Raw genomic sequence first — 26,148 nt, forward strand, 5'->3', positions numbered from 1 at the left:
CTGCGTTCAATCCATTAACATAAAGACAAGGCAAGAGAGGTATTGCAGATCAAACCTGAAAAAGCAGTTTGTGGTGTCTGTGCATGCAGAAAGAAAATTAGCTACAAACAAAATTATCTTGTATAGTTTAAAGCTATGTGTGTTTGATGCACTTGGCAAATTACTCAGTAAGGGCATAACCTAATGTAGTAACATTGTAGCAGAAATGGTAGCAACCAAAATGGTGATAGAATTTAAGCTGTTTTGGACTGTAGCACAAGATAATACTAAGATCAAGTGAGGAATAAACCAGAGACTCAATAGGGCCTGCAGTGTACCCTAGTAGTATACCTTACCCCCTTTTGTCAATGCTAATTTGCATATTTTCAACAAGTGGCTATGCCTACTTCTCGTTGCATCAGACAATCAGAATTGAGGATCCACCCAAGCCCTGCCCACTTCCCACTCCTCCCCCTGGATGTGACATTATAGTCCTGCTGCTTTTGCATAACTCCTCAGGCTCAACTTTATTTGCATACCACCACCCCAACCCTGCCCCTTTTTCGCATTACCCCACCTGAAACCCCACCTCTTTTGGTGACATGGCAGGAAGTGATGTCATAAATCCACCCAGGCTGTGCCCCTTTTTCAAGATGGTGGCAGCTGCTGAATGCCTCAACATCACTTCCACTATTCACTTCCATCTTGGATGTGTCACATTACAGGAAGTAACATCAATTGTCCCCTCTGACACCACCCCCTGTATTCCTGGAGGAGCATGCACAGTTTGTTTTATCCCTGTCCTTAAACCATTTCTTTTTTAAAAATCCGTTCACTCCCCCCCCCCCCCCCCACTTGTTTTTTTAGCCCTCTGTTTTTTTTATAATATGTGGCAACAATCAGACCATTACAGCTAAAATGTTCATTCACCTGACCTACTTCTGATTTCTAAAACCAGCTTTTTTTCCCCTTCTTTCAGCCTGGTTGCAGAAAAGGGGATTAATGGGAGATAGGAACGAAATAGCTGTCATACCCTTTTGAATTGTGAGCTGTGAAAGTGTAGTCCTTGTACCATTTCTCAATAAAAGAACCAATGAACATGGAGAGGCAGCTCAACCCCTTGAATTCCCACTCATGCTCATAGTAAAGATCCATTGCAAAAATGGAATTGGGGATGTGTAACCCTGTCTTCTGCATACATTCACAGTAATAAATGATATACCTTTCAGATGTTTTAGGCCTAGCCAACCATGTCACATAGCATAAATGTTTTTCACCTTTCAGTAAAGGATCACTGCATTGCAGACATTTTCTGACTCTGCATTTGTGCGTTTTTTCTGTGTAAGAGTCACACTTATCACAAAATATTTTAGACAATCATTCTATCTGCTTTTGGATGCCAGGGTTGTATGCTATTTTAAAAACATTCGTTAGAAGGGCAGGACAGCCTGCATTTAGGGCACCTCTCTTTGTCACCTGCCTGAACCTTACACATGTCAGATGAACACAAATTACAGCGTAATTTGGATGTGTGGTTATGACTATAGGGCACTTACTGACATTTTTCTTACTGTAGAGCATACTACTGTAAACTGAATGTTTTTCTTTCTCTTTCTCACTCTCTCTGTCTCTCACCTTTGGAGTGGTTTTACTTAACTTCAATGTAGTAATATTAGGTCTTAACTTCCCAGTTAATAAAAACATTCATTTCAGTATGAAATGATTTTCCAAAGGGCCCAGAAGCTGCTTTATATTTCATTCATGTGACCTCCTACTTCCCTTTCTGTCTGATGCTTGCTGGGAAGAGGGCGAGGGACTACAGGGTTAGTCTTTTTTGTTAAAGGAACATAACTATAGATACTTACAACTTATAGTGATGCCAAGTTCTACCTTATGCTTCTTTGGTAGCTTTACATGAAATGTTCCGCTGCTTGGTATGACAGACTCTAAAGAGAACAAACAGTCTATTCAGAATTATGCATTTTATATTCAAGTGAAAACAGGTCAATAAGGTTCACTTTGAGAATGGTAAGACACTTTGAAAAATGGGCTTCGTATGAAAAAAAACACTGAGAAATATGCAAAAATTCCAAACTTTCAGCATTTTTTTTTGTGAACTCACATCCCAAAAGTGGGCTTTGCAGTACTAAATTTAAATCCATAGCCCGCTATGACAAAAACATACCTAGATTGCACATTTATGAGTTACTCCAATGCAAATCATACAAAGCAACTCATTGATGTGAGGTTTTGCATGAAGAAATGTGTGAAAAAGGTTTTAAGATCCAGTTTTACAAAAAAGATTATCACAGCTCTAGGAGGTGTAGTTTTCCTATACTAGAGTCCTACTGAGCCTGACTTCATGTATCAATGGGTTAAAGTTAAAGGGGGCAGTGCTATCCCTGTTCGAGCCTCAACAAGAGATGGAAGCCCTAGTAATCCAACAGGCCTTGTTAAACTCTCCCTAGAGACCAGAAATCCCTGGTGGTCCAGAGCGACCTGCCATCCCATCATAGGAGCCAACTTTTCAAAATATTTGAGGGTACTAAACCCAACAGAAGCTTCCTTTCCCTATGCACAGTTAAGGAGTTTTCTCAATATTGGGAGTACTCAAGCACTTATAGTACCCCACAGAGCTGGCACCTATGCATCCCACCCAGGACTGTGTAGACCTAAATGTGCAAAATCCCTAACCATTAATAAAGCTCTGCCCCTGCATGAAATGAAGGACTAAAGAACAGATGGACCTCTCCCCACTCCTTACCATCCAAACTCCTGTGCTTCCTAAAGGAGGTAGGCATGAACCCCTATCTACTCCTGCCCTACCTATGTCATCATGCAAAGTGGCACCAATTGACCCCTAATATGTCACTGCTTAGGATTAAACCAAAAACAATAATAAGGCTGGGCTTATTAAAAAGAAGGAAAAACTGTGTGCTCAAAACATCTCACCACTGACTATAATATCATGGTGTATAAATTCATCATTGCAGTATAGAAAAAAAAAACCTTCCTAAAAATGAATGTGGCCCATAAAGACTCAAACAATATTGCCAACACAAACAGCCCACTCCAGCCCAGTCTGATCTGCCTTGCCATATATGGGACAAAGATAGAAAAAGCCTGTCTGCCACTGGCCTTTGTCCATTGCTGGAGTTACTGTCTAATCATCACTTCTGCCCATCATAACACATCAACAACCATGAGGTCATTTGATACCATCCTCTTTCTATGTAGGGATCCTTTGTGTCTATTCCACATATGGAAATTTTTTTTATTTATTTATTAGGATTTATTTACCGCCTTTTTGAAAGAATTCACTGAAGGCAGTGTATAATAAGAATAAATCAAACATAAGCAACAGATAATTACAGCAGTAAAGATATTCAAGCAACAAAACAAAGTATGGCGTGGAGGGGCATAATCGAATGGGGCGCCTAAGTTTTCCTGAGGGCGTCCTCGCAGGACGTCCTGCGAAGGGGTGGGGAAACCCGTATTATCAAAACAAGATGGGCGTCCATCTTTCGTTTCGATAATACGGTCAGGGACGCCCAAATCTCCACATTTAGGTTGACCTTAGAGATGGTCGTCCCTAGAGATGGTCATCCCCAGTTTTCGGCGATAATGGAAACTGAGGACACCCATCTCAAAAACGACCAAATCCAACTCATTTGGTCGTGGGAGGAGCCAGCATTTGTAGTGCACTGGTCCCCCTGACATGCCAGGACATCAACCGGGCACCCTAGGGGGCACTGCAGTGAACTAACTGATGCACTAACTGAATGGAAAAAGCCCTTCCCTTACCGATCCCTTAGCAATTTGGAAAGGAATGGGCATGCATGAAGGAAATCGCATGCAAATGAGCTGCTCAATGTTAGCCCATTTGCACAGGATTTCCTTCCTAAGGAGGGGAAGCCAGTGCAGAGCAGCCAAGCATTATGCATGGCTGCTCTGCGCATGCCAAAGACGGCTTCATACATGCAGACAAGCTGTGTGTATAATAGCCGTCTACAACCTTAAATAAATTGCCATCCACAACCTTAGAAAAATCAAGTCCAGATGAAAACGTCCAAGTGCTTGTCAGGGACATCTTTTTTTTTTTTTTTTTTTTAGAGTATGGGTGAAGGACATCCTTCACTATGCCTCCGTTCCTGCGATGGCAGTTGAGGACTTCCAAAATGTGGATGTTTCTGTGAGAAGGACATCCATGCCTGGATGTTTCTGTGAGAAGGACATCCATGCCTGCTATGCCTCTGACACCTCCTTTATTTATTTGGATTTTGGATCACAAGTAGCAGCAGTGGAATTTGAACTGGCCACCTCTGGATTGCAAGGCAAGTGCTCTAACCACTAGGCCACACCTCCACTCCCTTGAAATTTGGCCGTCCCTGTGTGTGTGTGTGTGTGTGGGGGGGGGGGGGGGCAGTTCAGGACGTCCAAAATGTTTGAAAGAAGGACGTCCATGCCTTCACTATGCCTCAGCTGACACACACATACTTCCCCTCCCAGGGACCTGCATACTGCTGCGATGGATCTGAGTATGACATTTCAGGCTGGCAAAAAAAAATTTTTAAGTTGTTTTTTTCAGGGTGGGAGAGGGTTAGTCACCACTGGGGGAGTCAGGGGAGGTCATCCCCGATTCCCTCCGGTGGTCATCTGGTCAGTTCGCGCACCTTTTTGAGGCTTGGTTGTAAGAAAAAATGGACCAAGCCGCTCAAGTGCTCATCAGGGACGCCCTCCTTTTTTCCATTATCGCTCGAGGACATCCATCTGTTAGGCACGCCCCAGTCCTGCCTTTGCTATGCCTCCGACATGCCCCTGGGAACTTTGGTTGTCCCCGCGACGGGAAGCAGTTGGGGATGCCCAAAATCGGCTTTCGATTATGCCGATTTGGGCGACCCTGAGAGAAGGACCCCCATCTCCTGATTTGTGTCGAAAGATGGATGCCCTTCTCTTTTGAAAATAAGCCTGATAGTATACTACTTACAAAGTCAACACAATATGTAATAGTTAATAGATAATTAATAGTTAATTACCTAAGAAGCCTAAGAAATAAGATGGGAGAGTTACAATATATTGCACTAAATGAAAAATTTAGTGAGACCTGGTGGAAGGAGGATAACCAGTGGGACACTGTCATACTGGGGTACAAATTATATCGTAGTGACAGGGTAGATCAAATTGGTGGAGGGGTAGCATTGTATATTAAGGAGGGCCTTGAATCAAATGCATTGAAAATTCCGCAGGAAACAAAAACACATCTTGGAATCCCTTTGTATTGAAATTCCATGGGTAAAGGAGAAAAGAAACATACAAACATAGAAACATAAAAATATGATGGCAGATAAAGGCCAAATGGCCCATCCAATCAGCTCATCCTCCGTAACCCTTAACTCCTCCTTTTCCTAAGGGAACCCAAATGCTTGTCCCATGCTTTCTTAAACTCTGACACAGTCCTCATTTCCACAACCTCCAATGGGAGGCCATTCCACGCTTCCACCACCCTTTCCGTAAATGAGGGGTAGCGTTGGAAGTTAAGGAGGAACTTCAATCAAATAGATTGAAAATTCTGCAGGAAACAAAACATATCTTGGAATCCCTATGGATTGAAATTCCATGTGTAAAGGGGAAGAGAATAGTGTTAGGAGTGTACCACCGTCCGCCTAGCCAGGATGAACAGACGGATATAGAAATGTTATTGGAAATTAGGGAGGCTAACAAGCTGGGCAACACGATAATAATGTGTGATTTCAATTACCCCGATATTGACTGGGTAAATGTAACATCAGGGCATGCTAGGGAGGTAAAATTCCTGGATGAAATCAAGGACTGCTTTATGGAGCAGCTGGTACAGGAGCCAACAAGAGGAGGAAAAATTCTAGACCTAGTCCTTAGTGGAGTGCATGATCTGGTGCAGGAGGTAATGGTGCTGGGGTCGCTTGATAACAGTGATCATAATATGATCAGGTTTGATATTAGCTTTGGAGGAAATATAAACAGGAAATCCAATACGTTAGCATTTAACTTTCAAAAAGGAGGCTATGATAAAATGAGAAGAACAGTGAAAAAAAAAACTTAAGAGGAGCAGCTGCGAGGTTCAAAAGTTTACATCAGGCATGGATGCTGTTCAAAAATACCATTCTGGAAGCCCAGGCTAAATATATTCCGTGCATTAAAAAAGGAAGGAGGAACACCAAACTATAGCCGGCATGGTTAAATAGTGAGGTGAAGGAAGCTATTAGAGCTAAAAGAAAATCCTGCAGAAAATGGAAGAAGGAACCGACTGAAAATATTAAGAAACAGCATAAGGAATGTCAAGTCAAATGCAAAGCGCTGATAAGGCTAAGAGGGACTTTGAAAAAAAGATTGCGTTGGAGGCAAAAACACATAGAAAAATTTTTATTTGGGTATATTAAAAGCAAGAAGCCGGCAAAACAATCAGTTGGACCACTAGATGACCGAGGGGTAAGAGGGTTGATAAGGGAAGACAAAGCCATAGCGGAGAGATTAAATGAATTCTTTGCTTTGGTTTTCACCAAGGAAGATTTGGGAGAGATACCATTCTTTCCATGATCACCGACTCATATTACCTAGACCATCACTCATGGATTATGAATTGACACGCCACTGTATGTTCTTTTTTTGTGCTCCCTACTAAATGAAATTGCTTTCCATTAACACTTTAAGAAGAGTTGTCTTTTCCCAAGTTTAAAAAGGGTTTGCAGACTTTTCTACCAAGCATTTGGAGGGCTGACTGGCAGACTTGTCTGAGAGGTACACTCTTGCACTGTAATGTTCCTTGTTGTTTTTGAAATATACACAGAAATATATTATGCTGTTTGTCAGTTTCATTGATTCTCTGGTTTGATTGAATTTCTTTTCTAATTTATAAATGAGTTCTATTCAAGTTTTTTATTTAGACTGCACACCACTTTGCCCTGCGAGTCAGATATAGCAGTATAGAAAGTTTTAATAAACTATTACTACTACTACTACTACTACTACTTAACATTTCTAGAGCGCTACTAGGGTTACGCAGCGCTGTACAATTTAACAAAGAGAGACAGTCCCTGCTCAAAGAGCTTACAATCTAATAGACAAGTGAACGGTCGGTCCGATCGGGGCAGTCAAATTGGGGCAGTCTGGATTCACTGAACGGTAAGGGTTAGGTGCCGAACGCAGCATTGAAGAGGTGGGCTTTAAGCAAAGACTTGAAGATGGGCAGGGAGGGGGCTTGGCGTAAGGGTTCAGGAAGGTTGTTCCAAGCATAGGGTGAGGCGAGGCAGAATGAGCGGAGCCTGGAGTTGGCGGTGGTGGAGAAGGGTACTGAGAGGAGGGATTTCTCCTGTGAACGGAGGTTACGGGCGGGAACGTAAGGGGAGATGAGGGTAGAGAGGTAGTGAGGGGCAGCAGACTGAGTGCATTTGTAGGTAAGAAGGAGAAGCTTGAATTGAATGCGGTATCTGATCGGAAGCCAGTGAAGTGACCTGAGGAGAGGGGTGATATGAGTATATCGGTTCTGGCGGAATATGAGACGTGCAGCAGAGTTCTGAACAGACTGAAGGGGGGATAGATGGCTAAGTGGGAGGCCGGTGAGGAGTAAGTTGCAGTAGTCCAGGCGAGAGGTAATGAGAGCGTGGACGAGAGTTCGGGTGGTGTGTTCAGAGAGGAAAGGGCGAATTTTGCTGATGTTAAAGAGGAAGAAGCGACAGGTCTTGGCTATCTGCTGGATATGCGCAGAGAAGGAAAGAGAGGAGTCAAAGATGACTCCGAGGTTGCGGGCAGATGAGACGGGGAGGATGAGGGTGTTATCAACTGAGATAGAAAGTGGAGGAAGAGGAGAAGTGGGTTTTGGTGGAAAGACGATAAGCTCGGTCTTGGACATGTTCAGTTTCAGGTGGCGGTTGGACATCCAGGCAGCAATGTCGGATAAGCAGGCCGATACCTTTGCCTGGGTCTCCGCGGTGATGTCTGGTGTGGAGAGATACAGTTGGGTGTCATCAGCATAGAGATGATACTGGAAACCATGAGATGAGATCAGGGAGCCCAGGGAAGAGGTGTAGATTGAGAAGAGAAGGGGTCCAAGGACCGATCCCTGGGGAACACCAACAGATAAGGGGATGGGGGTGGAGGAAGATCCATGAGAGTGAACTTTGAAGGTGCGGTGGGAGAGATAGGAGGAGAACCAGGAGAGGACAGAGCCCTGGAACCCAAATGAGGACAGTGTGGCAAGAAGTAAGTCATGATTGACAGTGTCAAAAGCAGCGGATAGATCCAGGAGGATGAGGATGGAGTAGTGGCCTCTGGATTTGGCAAGGAACAGGTCATTACAGACTTTAGAAAGTGCTGTTTCTGTCGAGTGAAGAGGGCGAAAACCGGATTGAAGCGGATCAAGGATGGCATGAGAGGAGAGAAAATCAAGGCAGCGGCTGTGGACTGCGCGCTCAAGTGTCTTGGAGAGGAAGGGTAGGAGGGAGATGGGGCGGTAGTTGGAGGGACAGGTAGGGTCTAGTGATGGTTTTTTGAGGAGTGGCGTGACTACAGCATGCTTGAAGGTGTCGGGGACAGTTGCAGTGGAGAGAGAGAGGTTGAGGATATGACAGATGGAGGGGGTGATAGTAGGAGATATGGTGTTAAGTAAGTTGGTGGGGATGGGATCAGAGGAACAAGTGGTGCATTTTGAGGAGGAAAGAAGGCGGGCGGTTTCCTCCTCGGAGATATCAGGAAAGGAGGAGAAAGAGGTCTGGGTTGGTTGGTTGAGGGAGAGGGTTGAAGGGTGAAGAGGAGGAGGTGGCTTGGTAGTGAACTCAAGGTTGATCTTTTGCACCTTGTCGCGGAAGTAGTCAGCCAGTGATTGAGGAGAGAGTGACGGGGGGGTGGGAGCGGAGGGCACTTTGAGGAGGGAGTTAAGGGTGGCGAAGAGACGACGAGGGTTAGAGCTGAGAGAATTAGTCAATTGGGTGTAATAGTCCTGTTTGGCAAGGAATAGTGAGGACTGGAAGGAGGATAGCATGAATTTGTAGTGAAGGAAATCTGAATGGGTGCGAGATTTCCTCCAGAGGCGTTCAGCAGATCGGGCGCAGGAGCGAAGGTAACGGATGCAAGGGGTCAGCCAGGGCTGGGGATTAGTACGCCTTGTGGGACGGGAGGTGGATGGTGCAAGGGTGTCCAGAGCAGAGGAGAGAGTGGCATTGTAAGCGGAGACAGCCTCGTCAACAGACTCGGAGGACATGATGGAGGGGAGGAGATTAGAAATACTAGATGATAAGGTGGGAGGGTCAATAATATTACTATTAACCAGAACTATATTCCTTGGAATGAAAGTGGGACCCACTGGACCATTAGAGATTTCTGGCTTGTAACAAAGGCTTAATTCTGTTTTGAAGAAAGTTAAAAATCTGGTTCTCACAAATTGTCGTGGAGATTAAAAATTGATTCTGATCTTTGATTTGAAGGGAATATTGCGTTATGTTATTAGTTTGTTTTTTTTTATTTTTTATTTTGTGTTGATGATTGGTTTATGAAAAGCCAAATGAGGTTTATGAGCATTTTTATTACAAGAGGAATTTTAAAATTTATATAAGTTTTGGTAAGTTTTTTTTGTTTTAAATTGTAATCTGGCTAGTTCTCATTTGTAGGTATGGAATGACATTTTAGAAAGGACATCCAATTCAGAATAAACACATCCAGGTCAGTATGTCAATGGTTCTGCTAGTGTTTTAGAACAGGATCTGACAACTTACAGCCTGTTCTAAAATACATGAGAAACAGACGTCCATGTGCTGGTTACATCCAGCATGAACATCCATTTTACAAACTGAAACATCCAAACTTTGGAAAAGGCAAAGCAAGGGACATGGAGATCATTTTGGCAACATAGGAACATCCATATTATAAAATGGCCAGACAGGTATCCTTGCAGACTGGAGGAGTAGCCTAATGGTTAGAGCAGTGGGCACAGAACCTGAGGGCCTAGTTCAAATCTCACTGCAGCTCTTTGTGATTTGTTTTAAACTGCAGTATTCTGTATCAACTGAAGCCTTTTGATTTCCCTTTGATTAATGCCCCAAAACAGAGAATTGCAATAATCTAAACTAGAATGAACCAAAGCATGAACTAGCTGCCACAAACTCATCACAGACGAATTAACAGTCGGCCCCAATCCAAGTGTATATATCCGAGTAGCGTGTACGAAGCGACGGTCAGCCCGGCCCGATTGAACACATCTGAGGAGCTACATGCTCCATAGCTGAGCTCAGTCTACACGAAGTACACCCAGTCCGTGAGGTCGCGATTTTGAAGGCTCAGACTCATGGGTGCAAGTTTGTCGGGGCAACAGACGACACTTCCACCTTCTGTAGTGCCCGCCAAACCGGTGTGTGGTCCTGCTGCCGTACCGGAGTGTGATCTGCGGCAGGTATCGGTTGTTGACGACCTGAACAGCTACAACGAGCGACCACCAGATCCCTAGCATTGAAGCCACGTGGCAGCAGATGTTGCAGACCGGAGGCACGAGATTGAAGAGATAGTGGCGCCCTGAATCAGGCCCCCGCTCCAGTGCGAAGGACGTGCCCCACCTTGACCTAATATATTCAGCTGCGAGGACCCAGAGCTACGAACCGCCTCCTGACTGTGAGGAAGAAGAGGCAGTTGGAGGTGCCAGGCATGAGACTCAAGCGCCGAATCGACCGAAGAGTGATGCTAGTGATGGCGTGGGGGAGCAGCCCTTAGCAGCTTGCGGTCTAGTGGGAACGATTCGGGATCCGGAGGCCTTACTTCAAGCACCACGTGTAGGACTACGGTCAGCATTTGAAGGAAGCCTGTGGCGCCGACGAAGAGACTGTGATCGAATATCAGGACCTGAGCAGCATTTTGCCCTTGGAGCTTAAGATAACATACGCTGAAGAATTCACCACATCAATCTGAAAAACATTGCTAACGCCATGCGAAGATTTTGAGACCACTTTGAACATTGGTTAACATCTGAACTGTTTGCACTTAAGTTGTTTTTGATGCAAGACCCATGTTTATTTACCAGTTGGTAGGTTTTATGCTTCTCTAAGTACCATTTCTTATGACTGAATATTATACCTTTTTTTGTAATGCTGTAATGCTCATGTCTATCTGATATCTCTAAGATATATACTCATGTTTACCTATTATCTGTAAGATATATCCGTAAGAAATATGCTTCTTTTTGAAACTTTTTATTTGATTATAAATTGCTCTAAATAATATATTAAATCAATAACCAGGGCCTATTAGAATAACCCAACTACTAATAACTATAACACCGCACCTGATTGACACCAAAATGAAAACCGCCAAACTGTTACTAATAATGTACTCCTTATCCCTTATTCATCACATACTAACTACACCTCTTATAGTTACCAATAACATACCCACAATATATAATCTTAATAGGTCACCCAATAACAATATATCCCACCAAAATGATAATAACCAGATCAATGGAAGAACTACCACACGAGGACAAAATTAATACAAAGGAAAAAAAGGACCAAACAAACCTAAAATGCAAGATAACAAGCAATTTATAAAAATCAATATAACTTCAAACCATACTGACCCTTACCAAGCAATCCAATTGGGTTATATAAATGCCAGATCAGTAGTTAATAAAACAACAATAATAGACTGGATAACGACTCACAACTTCGACCTTCTATTCATCACTGAAACTTGGCTCCACTATCAAAATGACCCCACAATTTTAGATTTATGCCCCCCAGGTTATAAAATCACTCATTGGGCAAGAAAAGAAAAACGAGGAGGAGGCATAGCATTAATCCATAAATCCCAATTCATCATAACAACAACAGCTGAGTCTATAACGCCTCATCTTGAAATAGCCTCAGTAAGAATCCATCATACATCCTTGCTCGACCATCTGAACGTTGTCCTGTTTTATAGGCCACCAGGCAATTGGCATGAATGCCAACCACAACTCATGGACTTTATATCGAATACATGTGTAGCTAACTCCAATATACTTATTATAAGGGATATAAACTTACACCTAGATGATCCCAATTCAACCAGTGTGTGTGAATGTAAGGAATTCCTCCAACTATGCGACCTCAACTGGCCAAATATACAAGCAACCCATGACAAAGGACACACACTTGACCTCATTACATACAAACTAGCCTCAGATCTAAACCTAACTCTAGTAGATACAAAATGGGAAGAAGTGCCTTGGTCAGATCACCATAAATTCAACATATCCTTACAATGGCAAAGAACACGCACACGCCATAACCAAGAACGCACAACCTACACCTCAAGAGGCCAAATTGATCCTACAATATTCTGGCAACAGCTTTACAAGGACGAATGGACAATACAAACAGACTCGAATAATTATCTCCAAGATTGGGACATTAGATGCAGAAATACACTAGATAATATAGCACCATTACGAACAAAAACCTCAAGAAGAAATAATTCGATACCTTGGTTTAATGAAGAATTGAAAAAATTAAAAACTCAGGTTAGGAGATACGAATGAGCATGGAATAAAAGGAAAGATGAACACACATTAAACGCATGGAAACAAATACAAAGGAAATACAAATATGCTATACGACAAACTAAAAGATCTTACTACAAAACCAAAATTGGATCAGACTACAAAGATATGCATAAACGTTTCTTACTAGTGAGCAAACTACTAAATACCACCCCAGTCATTACAACTACTACAGATACCCCATCAGCAGACAGTCTTGCTAAATACTTTAATGAGAAAATTGTTAAGATTCGACTCACATTATCACCTATTACCGCTGACCACGAAATATTCTTCGATTGCTTGGATCCAATTCCAGAGGAATATCCAGCTGACAGAATCTGGTCTAACTTCGCTATCCTTACTGATGAATCCGTCACTCAATCGATCAACAAGTTTGCTAAGTCCCACTGAAATTGATACATGCCCCAACAACCTAATAAGATTCGCCCCTCAACGCTTCATAACAGACCTGAAACACCTAAATCATATGTTCTCTTCCTAAATGATAATGGAAATATATTACTTACACCAATACCTAAGGACATAAAGAAAAAAGTAAATGATATAACCATCTATTGCCCAATAGCATCCATCCCTTTAGCAGTCAAACTAATGGAAGGTATGGTAACCAAACGACTTACCAATTACTTAAACAAGTTCTCAATATTACATGAATCACAATCAGGATTTCGATCCAACCACAGTACAGAAATAGTACTAATCACTCTCCTAACCAAATTTAAGCAAGCAATCACAGCTGGAGACAGCATACTTCTCCTGCAATTTGACATGTCTAGTGCATTTGATATGGTTAACCACAAAATACTACTAAACATCTTAGAATACTTTGGAATTGCAGGAAACATACTTAACTGGATCAAAGGCTTCTTAACAACAAGAACATACCAAGTAATATCAAATTCGACTATATCATCACCTTGGAAACCAGAATGTGGAGTCCCTCAAGGATCACCACTCTCACCAACCCTTTTCAATCTAATGATGACACCATTAGCCAAAACACTATGTAACCAAGGCCTTAATCCTTTTATTTATGCAGATGATGTCACGATCTATATCCCATTTAAACATGACCTAACAGAAATCTCTAAAGAAATCAACTACAGCTTCCATATGATGAACTCATGGGCGGATGCTTTTCAACTAAAACTCAATGCAGACAAAACACAATGTCTCATTCTCTCATCACAATACAACAAATACAAACCCACTATTTTAAATACCCCAAACTTTTCCCTTCCCTGTCTCAGAAAGTCTGAAAATTCTAGGAGTTACATTTGATCGAAACCTTACACTAGAAAACCATGCGAAAAACACAACAAAGAAAATGTTTCATTCAATGTGAAAACTCAAAAGAATAAAACCTTTCTTCCCAAGAGAAACATTCTACAGACTGGTACAATCATTGGTACTATGCCAACTAGACTACTGCAATGCTATCTATGCCGGTTGCAAAGAACAAATTATTAAAAAACTTCAAACTGCACAAAACACGGCAGCCAGACTCATATTTGGCAAAATAAAATATGAAAACGCCAGTCCCTTAAGAGAAAAACTACACTGGCTTCCATTAAGAGTAGGCATTGCATTCAAGGTCTGCAACCTAACCTGGTTCATAAGATCATACACGGTGAAGCGCTGGGATATATGTCAGGCCTCATAGACCTACCAACCAGGAACTCTACTAACTCATCACGTACGTTCCTGAATCTCCACTATCCCAACTGTAAAGGACTAAAATATAAATTAACATATGCATCCAGTTACTCCTATATAGGCACGCAAATCTGGAATGAATTACCAAAATCCATAAAAACAACCCACAACTATTAATTTCTGTAAATTATTGAAAACCAATTTATTCAAGAAAGCATACCACAATAACTCATCCTAATTACCAGTTAACAAGATGTACACTGGACCTACACAAAACGTAATTCTTTACTTCCTAATTGTTCATACTATTTTTTATCATGATTTGAAGTTTAATATTCCTGATTGTTCAAGCTAATTTATCACTAATGAAGTTTAATCTAATACATTTCATTTATTATAATAAAATGAACTTTCTTTACCTGAATACCTAATCAATTCTGTCTCCTCTATCTTAACACGTTCGGGGTTACCAAAAATGTAAATAATTTGCGTGTTTCCACCAACTATTCTGATCTCATACTCCCCCAGACTGCTCTTTACACAGTCCAGGAATTAACAAACTCCATAATCAGAAGGACTCGCTGGGATATAAGAAGATAGTTTATTACAATCTCACCAACAGCAGTACAGGCAAATCAGGCATCCATCTCTGGATCACACAGCAGGTGCAATCTGATCCCTCTCTTCTGCCGTCTAGAGCCTTCTAGCGCCCGGTACCCTTCAGACTGCCTTTTTTTATACCATTTTGGCCCCATTGATTCCAATGGACCCCAGCTCCAGAGCTCTTTGGCCCTTATCAGTTGATCAGAATGACTTCACATGTTCCCAAACCTTCCTCTAGCCCCCCCCCCCCTTTGGATGTTCTCACCCGGGGTGCAGCTGATCCAGTACTATCTCTACATAACCATAACAACTCTTGTTCATGACGTCTTGTAGGTGCAAGTCTCCTCATTGTTTACAGAGTAGATTTCCCCCACCCTCTGTCAGCTCTCAATTACCTCATTTCAGCACTTGCCACAGTGAAATGTAACTGTGTCAAAGGTGATCTCTGATTTTTAAAGGCCTAGCTCTTAGCCTGAGCCATTGACCTGTATTTTACTGAGAACAAGTGACAGTATATTTCTACATTTCCCTCTTGCCAGACCTCCAAAGGGCTGGCACACATGACTACTAGTGTGTGGGGCCGTCCTTTCCAGAGGGCTCTTAGAGTCCTGTGGGGGGATGCATAGGGTTGAGGTGACAGGGGTGCTCTGACTTAGTGGGACAAGGCCATAGCAAGAGTCAGCATGTGAATACATAATTACATGCTGGATGAAATGCAGCGTTGGGATTCCCCTTTTACCATAACCAACCCAAGGGGCCTAACTATCCTACAACTATCCCTCTGGGGCGGAGCGAGACTTTGGAAACATGAGAACTTAATTAAGTCTGTGTGTCATACAATGGAATCAATAACGTTAAGTGCATATGATTGCAATTAACTAATATATCATGATTACAAAGCTGATCATTAGTCAAACTTTGATTAAGTAAATATAGATTAAATTGGTGTTAATAGGGAACAAATATTTCATTTTAGTATTTAAAAAGGAATAATATTGGCCAAATAATGAATAACTACTGCAAACTCAAGAGCATTATAATTATGAGTGTTGCACTGTTTAACCTGCCATAGTTTTATAATTAAGAGCAAGATTACGGCCAAACTCTGGGTGTAATAGATCTAGATCGCATATGAAGGCACTGTTGAGTTATAGTGTTTTTGGAAAATACATAGGAACATAATCTTCTTCTTCCTTTGTGCAGAAAATGAAGCAAATCAATTAATTTCTCTCTTGATGATTAAGAAATCATCAACAGTTACCATTTGAGGTCCAGTGATGAAAGGTACAACAGTTTAAAAATAAGAGAAAACCCAATCTAAACCTATCTATACAAATTAGCAAAATGTAACAAACTGAAAAGAAACGTATGATAGTTTAATTAAACAGCATAAGCAGAATAAATATCTTCCTTAATAAAAGAGGTATACTTGCATTACAGACAATAAAAGTAAGATAAGTAAAATAAATATCAGTAGTCCTACACAAAATTTATGGTGGAAACGTAGTGTGTCTTGTACTGAGAGTAGTAACCAGGAGGCTTAAGGCAAACCCCCGAACATAGGGAATAATGCACCAGACAACAGTATCAACACCTGATTTAGTAGCTAATTTTGTTGGCTAAGGCAGAAAGGTATTGTAATGCCTTTATAACAGAATCATCAGTGTCAGTATTATTGGGAATGTAAGTACAACAATTATTCCTGGCTTTAAATTGATCAAGTACTCCTCTTGACACTCCTATAGCATTTATAGTGACAATAGAGGTACGGCACCTGTTAATCCGTATGTGGAGTAAAGTTTATAAATTTCAATATATTTATTTCCAATTTTCAGATGAAAAACCAAGGATGCCACCTGCTTTGAACAATGTTATAAGTGGCATACCAAAAAATATACAGGTTCTCCGATAGAGAGTCTGATTATTGGATGTGTAGTCTGTTCAATTTTAATTTGTCCACATCCCTGGAAAATTTCAAAGTTATCATACACGGACCTACTAGATACAGTAGTCCATGTATCAAATAAAGGGTAACACAAGATATCAAATCTAGCTAAAGGGCCCCGGTTAGGATCATCATCCATTCCAGGATCCCAATCTAGGGGGTGAATGGGACAGGTACCGTTCAGAGGCTCATTAGAGTGAGCACCAGCCATTTGATAGCAGGGGTAATGCAAGATGTATGGAATGTAAAGTCAAAAGAAAAGAATAAAACATATGATGATTCGTATTGTCAGGAATAATAGAATTAAATAGAATTAAAAGGGCAAGTAATGATTAGATACAGGGCTTCAATTAAAATAGAGTAAGTCTACAGTTGGGGTACCTAGGGTGGATTCTTGTGATTATTACTATGTAACATTAATGAGTTTACTAAAAAAAATCTGTGAAACTTTTCAAATGTATAATAGATTAGTCCTTGAACCAAAATTAGGAATAATATAAGTATAACAAGTCCCAACACAGTTTTTGGAGTACAGAGTACAGTGTCTTCTTGTGGGTAGTTGGATTTGCATCACACGGTTCCACTGGAAAGATGGCAAGTGCAGTGGTGGGCTCGCTTTGATGGGCAATGTTCCGTTCAGGTAAGGTGATTTCTTTCTGTCAGATGCTCGGTCATGGGAGTGAGAAGTCTTAGAAAATGTTCTTTTAGTCCATCAACTTGAAGTGGTGGCAGAGGCTGCAGAACCAGTGGTAACTGCTAAGCTGGTGGGGATGGCTTGAAAGAGACTGAATCAGGAGCCTTGTAGATGCGGATGTCTTTTAGGTGGACCCAGGAAGTGTGGTCTCGCAACTTGACTAATTTGGAAGGGTCCTACATAAATAGGGGTGTAGTACTTCCGGTGAACCAAATCTCCAACTTTGAGAGCTTTTGGATGACCGGTGGCAGGGGCAGGGCTATCATTACCCTCCCCTCTTCTGACTGAGATTGCCTGTGAAATCGAAGACAGAAAAGTAATGATATTTGGTAACACATCTTAATATACAGAATATTGGTCAGGCAAGTGGTTATCAGAATTGGCTTCAAGAAGGCGCATATTGTGGCCTATACAGAGCTGAAAAGGAGACAGCTTTAAAAAGAGGCAGATGGGGTGGCTTAAAAAGCTAACAAGGCAAGTGGCAGAGCATTGAGCCAATTTTTAATTCAATTTACCATAAGTTGTCTCAATTTAGTTTTTAAAAGTCCATTGCCGTACTCAACTAAGCCATTGCTAGTAGGTTTGTAAATACAAACAGAGTGGTGTCAAATACTCAGTGCAGGATTAAAAGAATTGAGGAACCCATTAAAAATACCAAATATGGGAATAATCTCTCTGATGCAAGGATAAGCTTCTATTCATTTGTTTGTTTTAAATTTGATTAGAAAGCATCCATGCAGACAAGCAGGTACCTTTTTTACCTTTGACAAGTATCTGCATATCTGTAAAATCAGTATAGGCCTGGCCCTTGCACAATGGGCAAGTGACCAGCAGGTATACAGCAGATGATATACTGATCTGGAATGACTTCATACAGAGAAACTTTCTTTTGTTTTATTCAAATATGTAAAACAGAAAAGCAAAGGAAGTCAATCCTGGTCTCCCAACATTATGAATCTAAAAATTTATAAAATTAGGGAAATACAGTATTTATTTATTTATTTGTTGCATTTGTATCCCACATTTTCCCACCTATTTGCAGGCTCAGTGTGGCTTACATTATGTCGTAGTGGCGATCGCCATTATTGGAATGAGAAATACAGAGTGGTATTGCATTAAAGTTTGTAAGTGACAGAGTACTTTAAGCAGTCAGGTATAGAGAGTTCATTTACGGAATGAGAAATAAAGTGGTATTGCGTTAAAGTTCAATGGTGACAGTAAATTAAGCAATCATCGAGGGTTCAGTTTTGTCCAGTTCTGGTGTAAGTTTTGTTATCTGGAATTTAGGATCCAGATAACGAAATACTAAGGGATACCTCATCTTGTGAAATACCTGATCCAGGAAGGGTATTTATTTATATGGGACAGACTGATAGGTAAATAAGCAGTTTGTGTAGAGACTCCAACTATTGTGTGTGCAGAGAAATGTGATCTGGTTGAGAGCATATACAGAGAAATAGAAACACACAAAAAAGAAGATATAGGTATGAAAGAACAGGAGGAGTGGCCTAGTGGTTAAGGTGGTGGACTTTGGTCCTAGGGAACTGAGGAACTGAGTTTGATTCCCACTTCAGGCACGGGCAGCTCCTTGTGACTCTGGGCAAGTCACTTAACCCTTCATTGCCCCATGTAAGCCGCATTGAGCCTACCATGAGTGGGAAAGCGCGGGTTACAAATGTAACAAAAAAACCACTGCTTGTAAACAGACAGAAAGCATTGTAATTAAAAAAAGAATGTAGGTGGCAGTGTATATAGAATAGAAGGCCTCACATCATGCTTGAAAAGGAGGCAAACATAAAAATATATTAAAAAAAAAAAAAGAATAAATAGAGCACAGAGGATACCAGATACATTACCCCATTCAAACTTTTACAACAAACCTCTGCACCGTCTATGACATTCTCTTCACCATCGCGACTTGTGATATTCTTTCTAAAGTTTCTGTTATGTGGCTTTTTAACAATATGCATATACATCCAAATGGCACATAAACAGCTAAACCATTTTGCTAAACATCTCTGAAACTTGTCATATTGAAATACCATTTCCGTAAAACCTTTCATAATTACCCCAAAATGAACGGGATTCTCACATACATTAGCTTTCCTCCGCAACTTAAACAAAACTATACTGGAAATTTGTATCATGGTAGCCCCCTCTAGTGGCTAAAAAGAAGGAGAAAGACAGTTTTCAAAGTCAGAAAAAAAAAAAAAATAAATAAAATAAAGTTGAATGACAAGCTTTGAATCCAGCAACTTAGTATAATGATGCTGCATTCAGGTGAAGTGGGTAGTGGAGTGACTGTAGTAGTAAAGAGAGTATGTACTGAGTAACTGATCATGAGGGTGTGTCCAGACACCTTCAGGATTGAGAAAGCAGCCTGTTTGTTTCCAATGCATAAGTTCTGCTTGTATAACTGAAGACTGCAAAGTAGAAGCAAAATCTGGTGAAGGAGGGGTAAGGTGGGAGGGGACGTCAGCAGGGGGAATGGGTATGTTAGGAGGAGCAGTTGTGGGAAAGGGAGGAGGATATGTAGAAGGGGAGCGGAAGGGGGGTTGAGGAAGGGGGGTAAGAGGGGGAGTGGAAAGGGGGAAGGGGGAGAGGAAGGAGGGGCAGCAGGGCGAGAGGGAGGGGGGTTGAAAGGAGGTTTGTCAAGGGGTGGGGTGGAAGGCAGAGTAGGGGGAGGGGATATGGAGGGGGAAAAGGGAAGGGGTGTAGAAGGGGGAAAGAAAGGGGGGGTGGATGGAAAAGTTAGCTGTAAAAAAGGTTGAAATCATAATAGAATAATCAAGATTGTAGTGAATTTTACATATTCCCCCATTCTGTGAATCAGCATCCGTGACACAAAAAATATTTGGAGGCTGTGAAACTTGAGTAAGATGAGCAGGACATAAATTATGGGCTGACAAATCTGCACTTGTTAGAAGAAAGACAGTTCACAAATCTTCACACACCCACACACATTGACGTCAGAGAGCAAATGGAAGATGAAAGAATTTCCCTTAAGTTCTCCGGTAGCAAAAAATACAGCTATAAATCAAAAGAGATTTGAGAAGAAAGCAGGGGACGGTGAGCATTTTTCAAAGTAAATAAGTTAATGTGACAAGATGTTAAACTGCTCACAGATAAGTTTTAAGTAAAAAGTAGGTAAGAGACATAGGAGGGAAAAAAACAGAGTCAGGTTTATATCGAGCTGCAGCACAAGGCAGATCAGTACTGTGCTATAGACAGAAATGTTAAACAAGACAGAAAGTGAGAGATAATGAGTTAAAAGTTGCATTTCAAAGCAAACAGTAATAAATGTGGTGACAAAGAATAGAAAGTTATAAGTTATAGCATGCTATCAAAGTTAAACATGAGAAAAAGAAAGCAGAGAAGTAGCTACTTGAATTCTAGGCAACCAGCCAGGTCTGTAGAAAAAGAGATATAGCTCACTGTTATGATAAATTAGAGCAAGGACACAAGACCAATCCTGTTCATTTAAAAAAAAAAGAAAGACTTGCACAATATATTTAAAAATTTAGCTAAAAACAAATTAATTAAATTGTTTTGATTTAGACGATTTAGGAGGTAAGCAAAAAGTATATAATCTTTAAGAAGGAAGCTTGATGAACTGGGACCATTTTATTCTTACGTAAATAACAGATAAAGTAATGGCATTAGAGCAGGGCATGTTAGCACAAGGTGTGGTAAAAAAACATACATATATGGATAATACAGTAATCCAAGACAGTGTAGGAGGTAACCACTATTTATAATTAAGTCAGAAAAGTCTACTAAAAATAAAATACTAGCACAAGAAGTAAGAATTAACTAAACACACTCAGGATAACTCCTAATCTTTAATCCAATATCTTAAGTATCATTCCTTACAATAGGAGAGAAGAACACCCAAGCCACTAGAGCAAAGTGATTATAGGGTCCAAATAATCTGCTTAGGTACGGGCCACGCCTAGTTACTGAGAATGGCGTTGGTTTGGGTTCCATAAGGGGAACGATTGCTGGACAGGGGGATTATTACGCAGTGCATGCTTATGAAAGTACTGCGAGTTTTTGCGGCATGTGGCGGCAAGATGACCTAGGCGATGGCAACGGAAACACTTAATATGTGCGTGCTGATGTGGGCTAGCAACTTCTGGTTGCTGCAAGACATTGGGAGCCTGGTCTAGTTTGTCAAGGGCAGTCATAGTGTCAATTTGTGACTGACTTGGATAAGCATTCCCTGAAGGGATAGAGAGTGACAGGGGGTTCACTGATTTAGAGGGCTGTTTAAGGGTTACAGGCTTTGGCACTGAAGGGCGAGTCTGGAGCAGGGAGCCTGGTCCAGAGATAGATGGGATAGCAGTAGTAGGGACACTTGGCAGGGGTACAGGTTGATGGATTACAGGGGTAGCAGGCCCTGAAACTTCTGTAGATCTGTCAAGAGTGACGGGATGTGAAGGAGGAGTAGGGAGGGGATTTATGGGGTTCAGGAGATTAGGTGGCAAAGATGTATAACCTACGATAATGCTACAAGTTAAAGGTTCGTCGGAGAACCCCGACTCATATGGAGGCGGAGCTGTAGGTGCGGCTGCATCCACAGAAGGATGTACCGGGTTTTGGGAAGTGTGCAGAGATATGGAATTACCTTCCTATGCCCCAATAAGGATAAGAACAGTTTGTAAGGACGTGGCCATGGTCAGAAAAGTAGATGGCACAAAGGGTGGTACAAATGGTGTTGTGTAATTATGTGCTTAACTTTATTACAGTGTGAAAGGGGTTTAATAGACTAACTATCACTAAATGAAAATACAACAAGGCTGGTACTATGGCTAAATCTGCATTAAAAATTAATCCAAAAAATTAGACTGAATTATATACTTACCTGTCTTCAAAACTCTCCAGTGTTCGGTGATACTTCACAAAAGAGAGCTATTCGGTTACCCCACATCTAACCAAGGAGATCTGCGAATACGTCTGAGTTATGAGAATGAGTTGCCCACGGCACTTCAAAAAGGTACCATTTTAGCTGAACCGGACAAAAAAACTTCAACATATACATGTTTAAAAAAAACTTCAATGTGTAAGAGTCAAGGTACTATGCAACCGCGTGGTCCAAACCTGAGTTATTAATTAATGCATCCATTAACTATAAATTCTCGCAGCAGGAGCCATTACAGGACACTTAAGACAAGGTCGCTAAAGGTTACCTGTATGACAAAAACCCACAGTCAACTCTAGACTGTAAAGACCACGGTCAACTCTAGACCGGAAAAACCACGGTCAACTCTAGACCGGAAAAACCCACGGTCGTCCTGCGACCGGAACAAACCTCTTTAAAAAACCGTAATTGTCAGCTAAAATTATAGTACCTGAATGAGGGCAAACCCAAAAACCACTTGTTGGTATTCACAAAGGGGCAAAGGGTCGCAACAATTGTCTGTAAAAAAGAGAGACCCTAAGAGAAACCCACAGCTTTGTACAAGGACAGTAAGTAACAGAAAAGTAAGCTGAATTTTTACAGGTCTGTCAGGATAGAGCTGAAAGCACACAAAAAATGATTTTAAAACTCAGTGTGACAATTCTGCTTCTGTAATCTCCGTGTACGGAACATGAAGGGTAAATTGTATAAACAATCTTAGTCTGGCAGTTTCCCCAGAAGAGATATACTGCAGTGCCAGGAACTGAAAAAGTGAAGAGAAAAAAACCTACTATGGAGTAAAGGTTTAAAACACACAAGGTTAAGACTAGCAAGAGATGTTCCAGTATTTTGTAGAGTTATTTAAAGTTAGATTAGATTGCCTGCTGTTCATGTAACTGAAACACTCAGAACGAAAAAAAAAAAAAAAAGGAAAGAAGATAGATACAGATTAAATCCCAGCGTGAATCAGCAAAGGTGGGCTGCTTAAGGCACACGTTCGGGGTTACCAAAAATGTAAATAATTTGCGTGTTTCCACCAACTATTCTGATCTCATACTCCCCCAGACTGCTCTTTACACAGTCCAGGAATTAACAAACTCCATAATCAGAAGGACTCGCTGGGATATAAGAAGATAGTTTATTACAATCTCACCAACAGCAGTACAGGCAAATCAGGCATCCATCTCTGGATCACACAGCAGGTGCAATCTGATCCCTCTCTTCTGCCGTCTAGAGCCTTCTAGCGCCCGGTACCCTTCAGACTGCCTTTTTTTATACCATTTTGGCCCCATTGATTCCAATGGACCCCAGCTTTCTCACCAGAGCTCTTTGGCCCTTATCAGTTGATCAGAATGACTTCACATGTTCCCAAACCTTCCTCTAGCCCCTCCCCCTTTGGATGTTCTCACCCGGGGTGCAGCTGACCCAGTACTATCTCTATGTAACCATAATAACTCTCATGACGCCTTCCAGGTGCCAGTCTCCTCATTGTTTACAGAGTAGATTTCCCCCACCCTCTCTCAGCTCTCAATTACCTCATTTCAGCACTTGCCACAGTGAAATGTAACTGTGTCAAAGGTGATCTCTGATTTTTAAAGGCCTAGCTCTTAGCCTGAGCCATTGACCTGTATTTTACTGAGAGCAAGTGACAGTATATTTCTACACTATGTATTTATCTTTTCCAAAACTGGTAATCACCATTATGGAACTATGTAATCCACATTGAGCCTGCAAATAAGTGGGAAAATGTGGGATACAAATGTTATAAATAAATAAATTGTGAGCCCTCCAGGGACAGAAAAATATGTACTGTACCTGAATGCACACCGCTTCAATAGCTTTTGGGCTTGCAAATGCAGTGCTGGGCACCAACTACTTAAAAAGTAGTTTAACTTTAACTACAGTTACTTTACTAAAAAAGTAGTTTAACTACCTGGTTAACTACATTTTGTTGTAGCAGTTTAACTACGTGAGACAACTACTGCAAGAGTAGTTAACTTCTTCAATACCATTTTAATTTGGCTTAAAATCAATTGTACAACCATTGCACTTAAGAAGAAACGTATTTAATATTTAAAAACAGAGTTGATAAATTCTCAGCAAATCACTAATTAACTAATTCTAAATGCTTTATGATTACTCAACTAAATAACCATTCTGTTGCTACACTGCTGGGAAGTGTAGCATTGAACTTCATAAAAAGCTTTTGCCACTTTTTGGCAATGCAAGCAAACTGTGGAAGTGTCTGAACATTCCAGGTAACACTCAACCTCTCCCTTTGTTGCAGGTTTGGCTACTGGAAAGTTGTTCTTTACAGTGGACAGAAAATCGAAGAAGTTTTCACCTCAAGTAGCAGTCTTTTTCTTGGAGGCTAACTCCTGTGCAAATGAAAATGAAACTACGCCACTAGCATTGATTTCAGTCTCTGTTGCAACCATAACATGAATGAGCAGCTGCATCTTCTCATACCATTTTTGTTCTGGTAGATATCTCAACTTGAACTTCAGAACAAGCATTGTTGCAATATGGTAGTCATCATCTTCAAATACTGGACAAAACCTTGAAGTAATTCCTTGTCTCAGAGCTGTGAAGAGTGGCTGCATTGTCTTGTCCAAGCTGACATCATAGGCCAATCTCCGTAATTTTGACTGAATTCCAATCATCGTGGGGATTACATGTCCAATACAGTAGTCATTTTCAGCTTGCAAATTATCATTCACGACGCTGACGTAGTTCCTCGGTATCAGTTGTCAGTTCTAGTTCTATTTTTTGTTGACATTCTCGTGTATTCTCCACTCCAATTGTAACCAGTGGACTGGTGGCTAAATAATCTGAAACCCATCTTGTGCAGGTTTGATTGAGGAATGTAAGACCATCCACCTCCTCAACAACACCTGCATGTTTGGTACTCTGATCGACTGCTAAGAACCTGAACTTTCCCTATAGCCCTGTCAAACATTCGCTTGTAGTGCAAATCTTTCATGCTTCAGGGTTATCAACAGTTCTACAAGATTGAGTGTGTGATTGGCACATCTCTTGTGCTTGCGAAACCCGTTGGAGCCAAATGTCTTCAGTGAATGATTCATCTTGCGCTAGTGACATCAGCAGCTTCAATCACCTCCAACTCATAAAGTGACTGGCTGTTGGATTCTGTTGAGCACGAACTGCCATTCTCTTCATTGCCACCAGTGCAAATGTCATTCTGAAGATGCAAAGCTTTTGTAATATTTGCAGTATTATCAGTAAAGAAGCAGTAGTTATGTGGAATTCTGCAAATAGTTCAGCTATCATTTGAACAATCTTCTCCCCAGTATGGGAATGTTTAAACCTTCAAACTGCCAAAGCATGAGAATGGTGCAGTAGTGTCTCCCTGTTTATAGAATGAATGGTCATTCCAAGAAAACTAAGCTTGTTGCTGCTCCAAAGATCTGCTGTTATAGAAACAAATTCCACCTGTGTAATCAAACATATAAATGGCAAGTGACCGACTCACTTGCAAATGCGCCCCCGCGTCAAGACGTGATGACGGAACAGAGAGGGAAAGTCCGCTGAGGAGGGAACCGCCGAGGTCGCTACCGCTCCCCCCCAGGGTCGCCGCCGCACCCCCCCGAGGTCGCCGCTGGACCCCCTCCACCCGGGCCGGGCCTTCTCTTCTCCATTAAACTTACAGCGCCGAAACTGAAGCAGGCAGATCAGCTCCCATCGGCCTTCCTTCCCTGCCTGTGTCCCGCCCTCACCGAAGTTACGTCACACGTTTCGGCACTGTAAGTTCAATGGAGAAGAGAGAGCCCGGCTCAGGTGGAGGGGGGAGG

The 26,148-nt window shown here is 41.4% G+C and overlaps 1 protein-coding gene across 1 annotated transcript in view; it reads right to left on the reverse strand.

Moving 5' to 3' along the window:
- GRIP1 (glutamate receptor interacting protein 1) overlaps nt 1-26,148 on the reverse strand; it is a 675,191-nt gene that overhangs the window by 255,518 nt on the left and 393,525 nt on the right. Inside the window, 1 exon segment of the mRNA XM_030216417.1 lies at nt 1,845-1,925. Coding sequence (XP_030072277.1) covers nt 1,845-1,925 — 81 coding nt within the window.

This window comes from Microcaecilia unicolor, chromosome 10 (assembly GCF_901765095.1).
Source record: "Microcaecilia unicolor chromosome 10, aMicUni1.1, whole genome shotgun sequence".
Taxonomy (NCBI): Eukaryota; Metazoa; Chordata; class Amphibia; order Gymnophiona; family Siphonopidae; genus Microcaecilia; species Microcaecilia unicolor.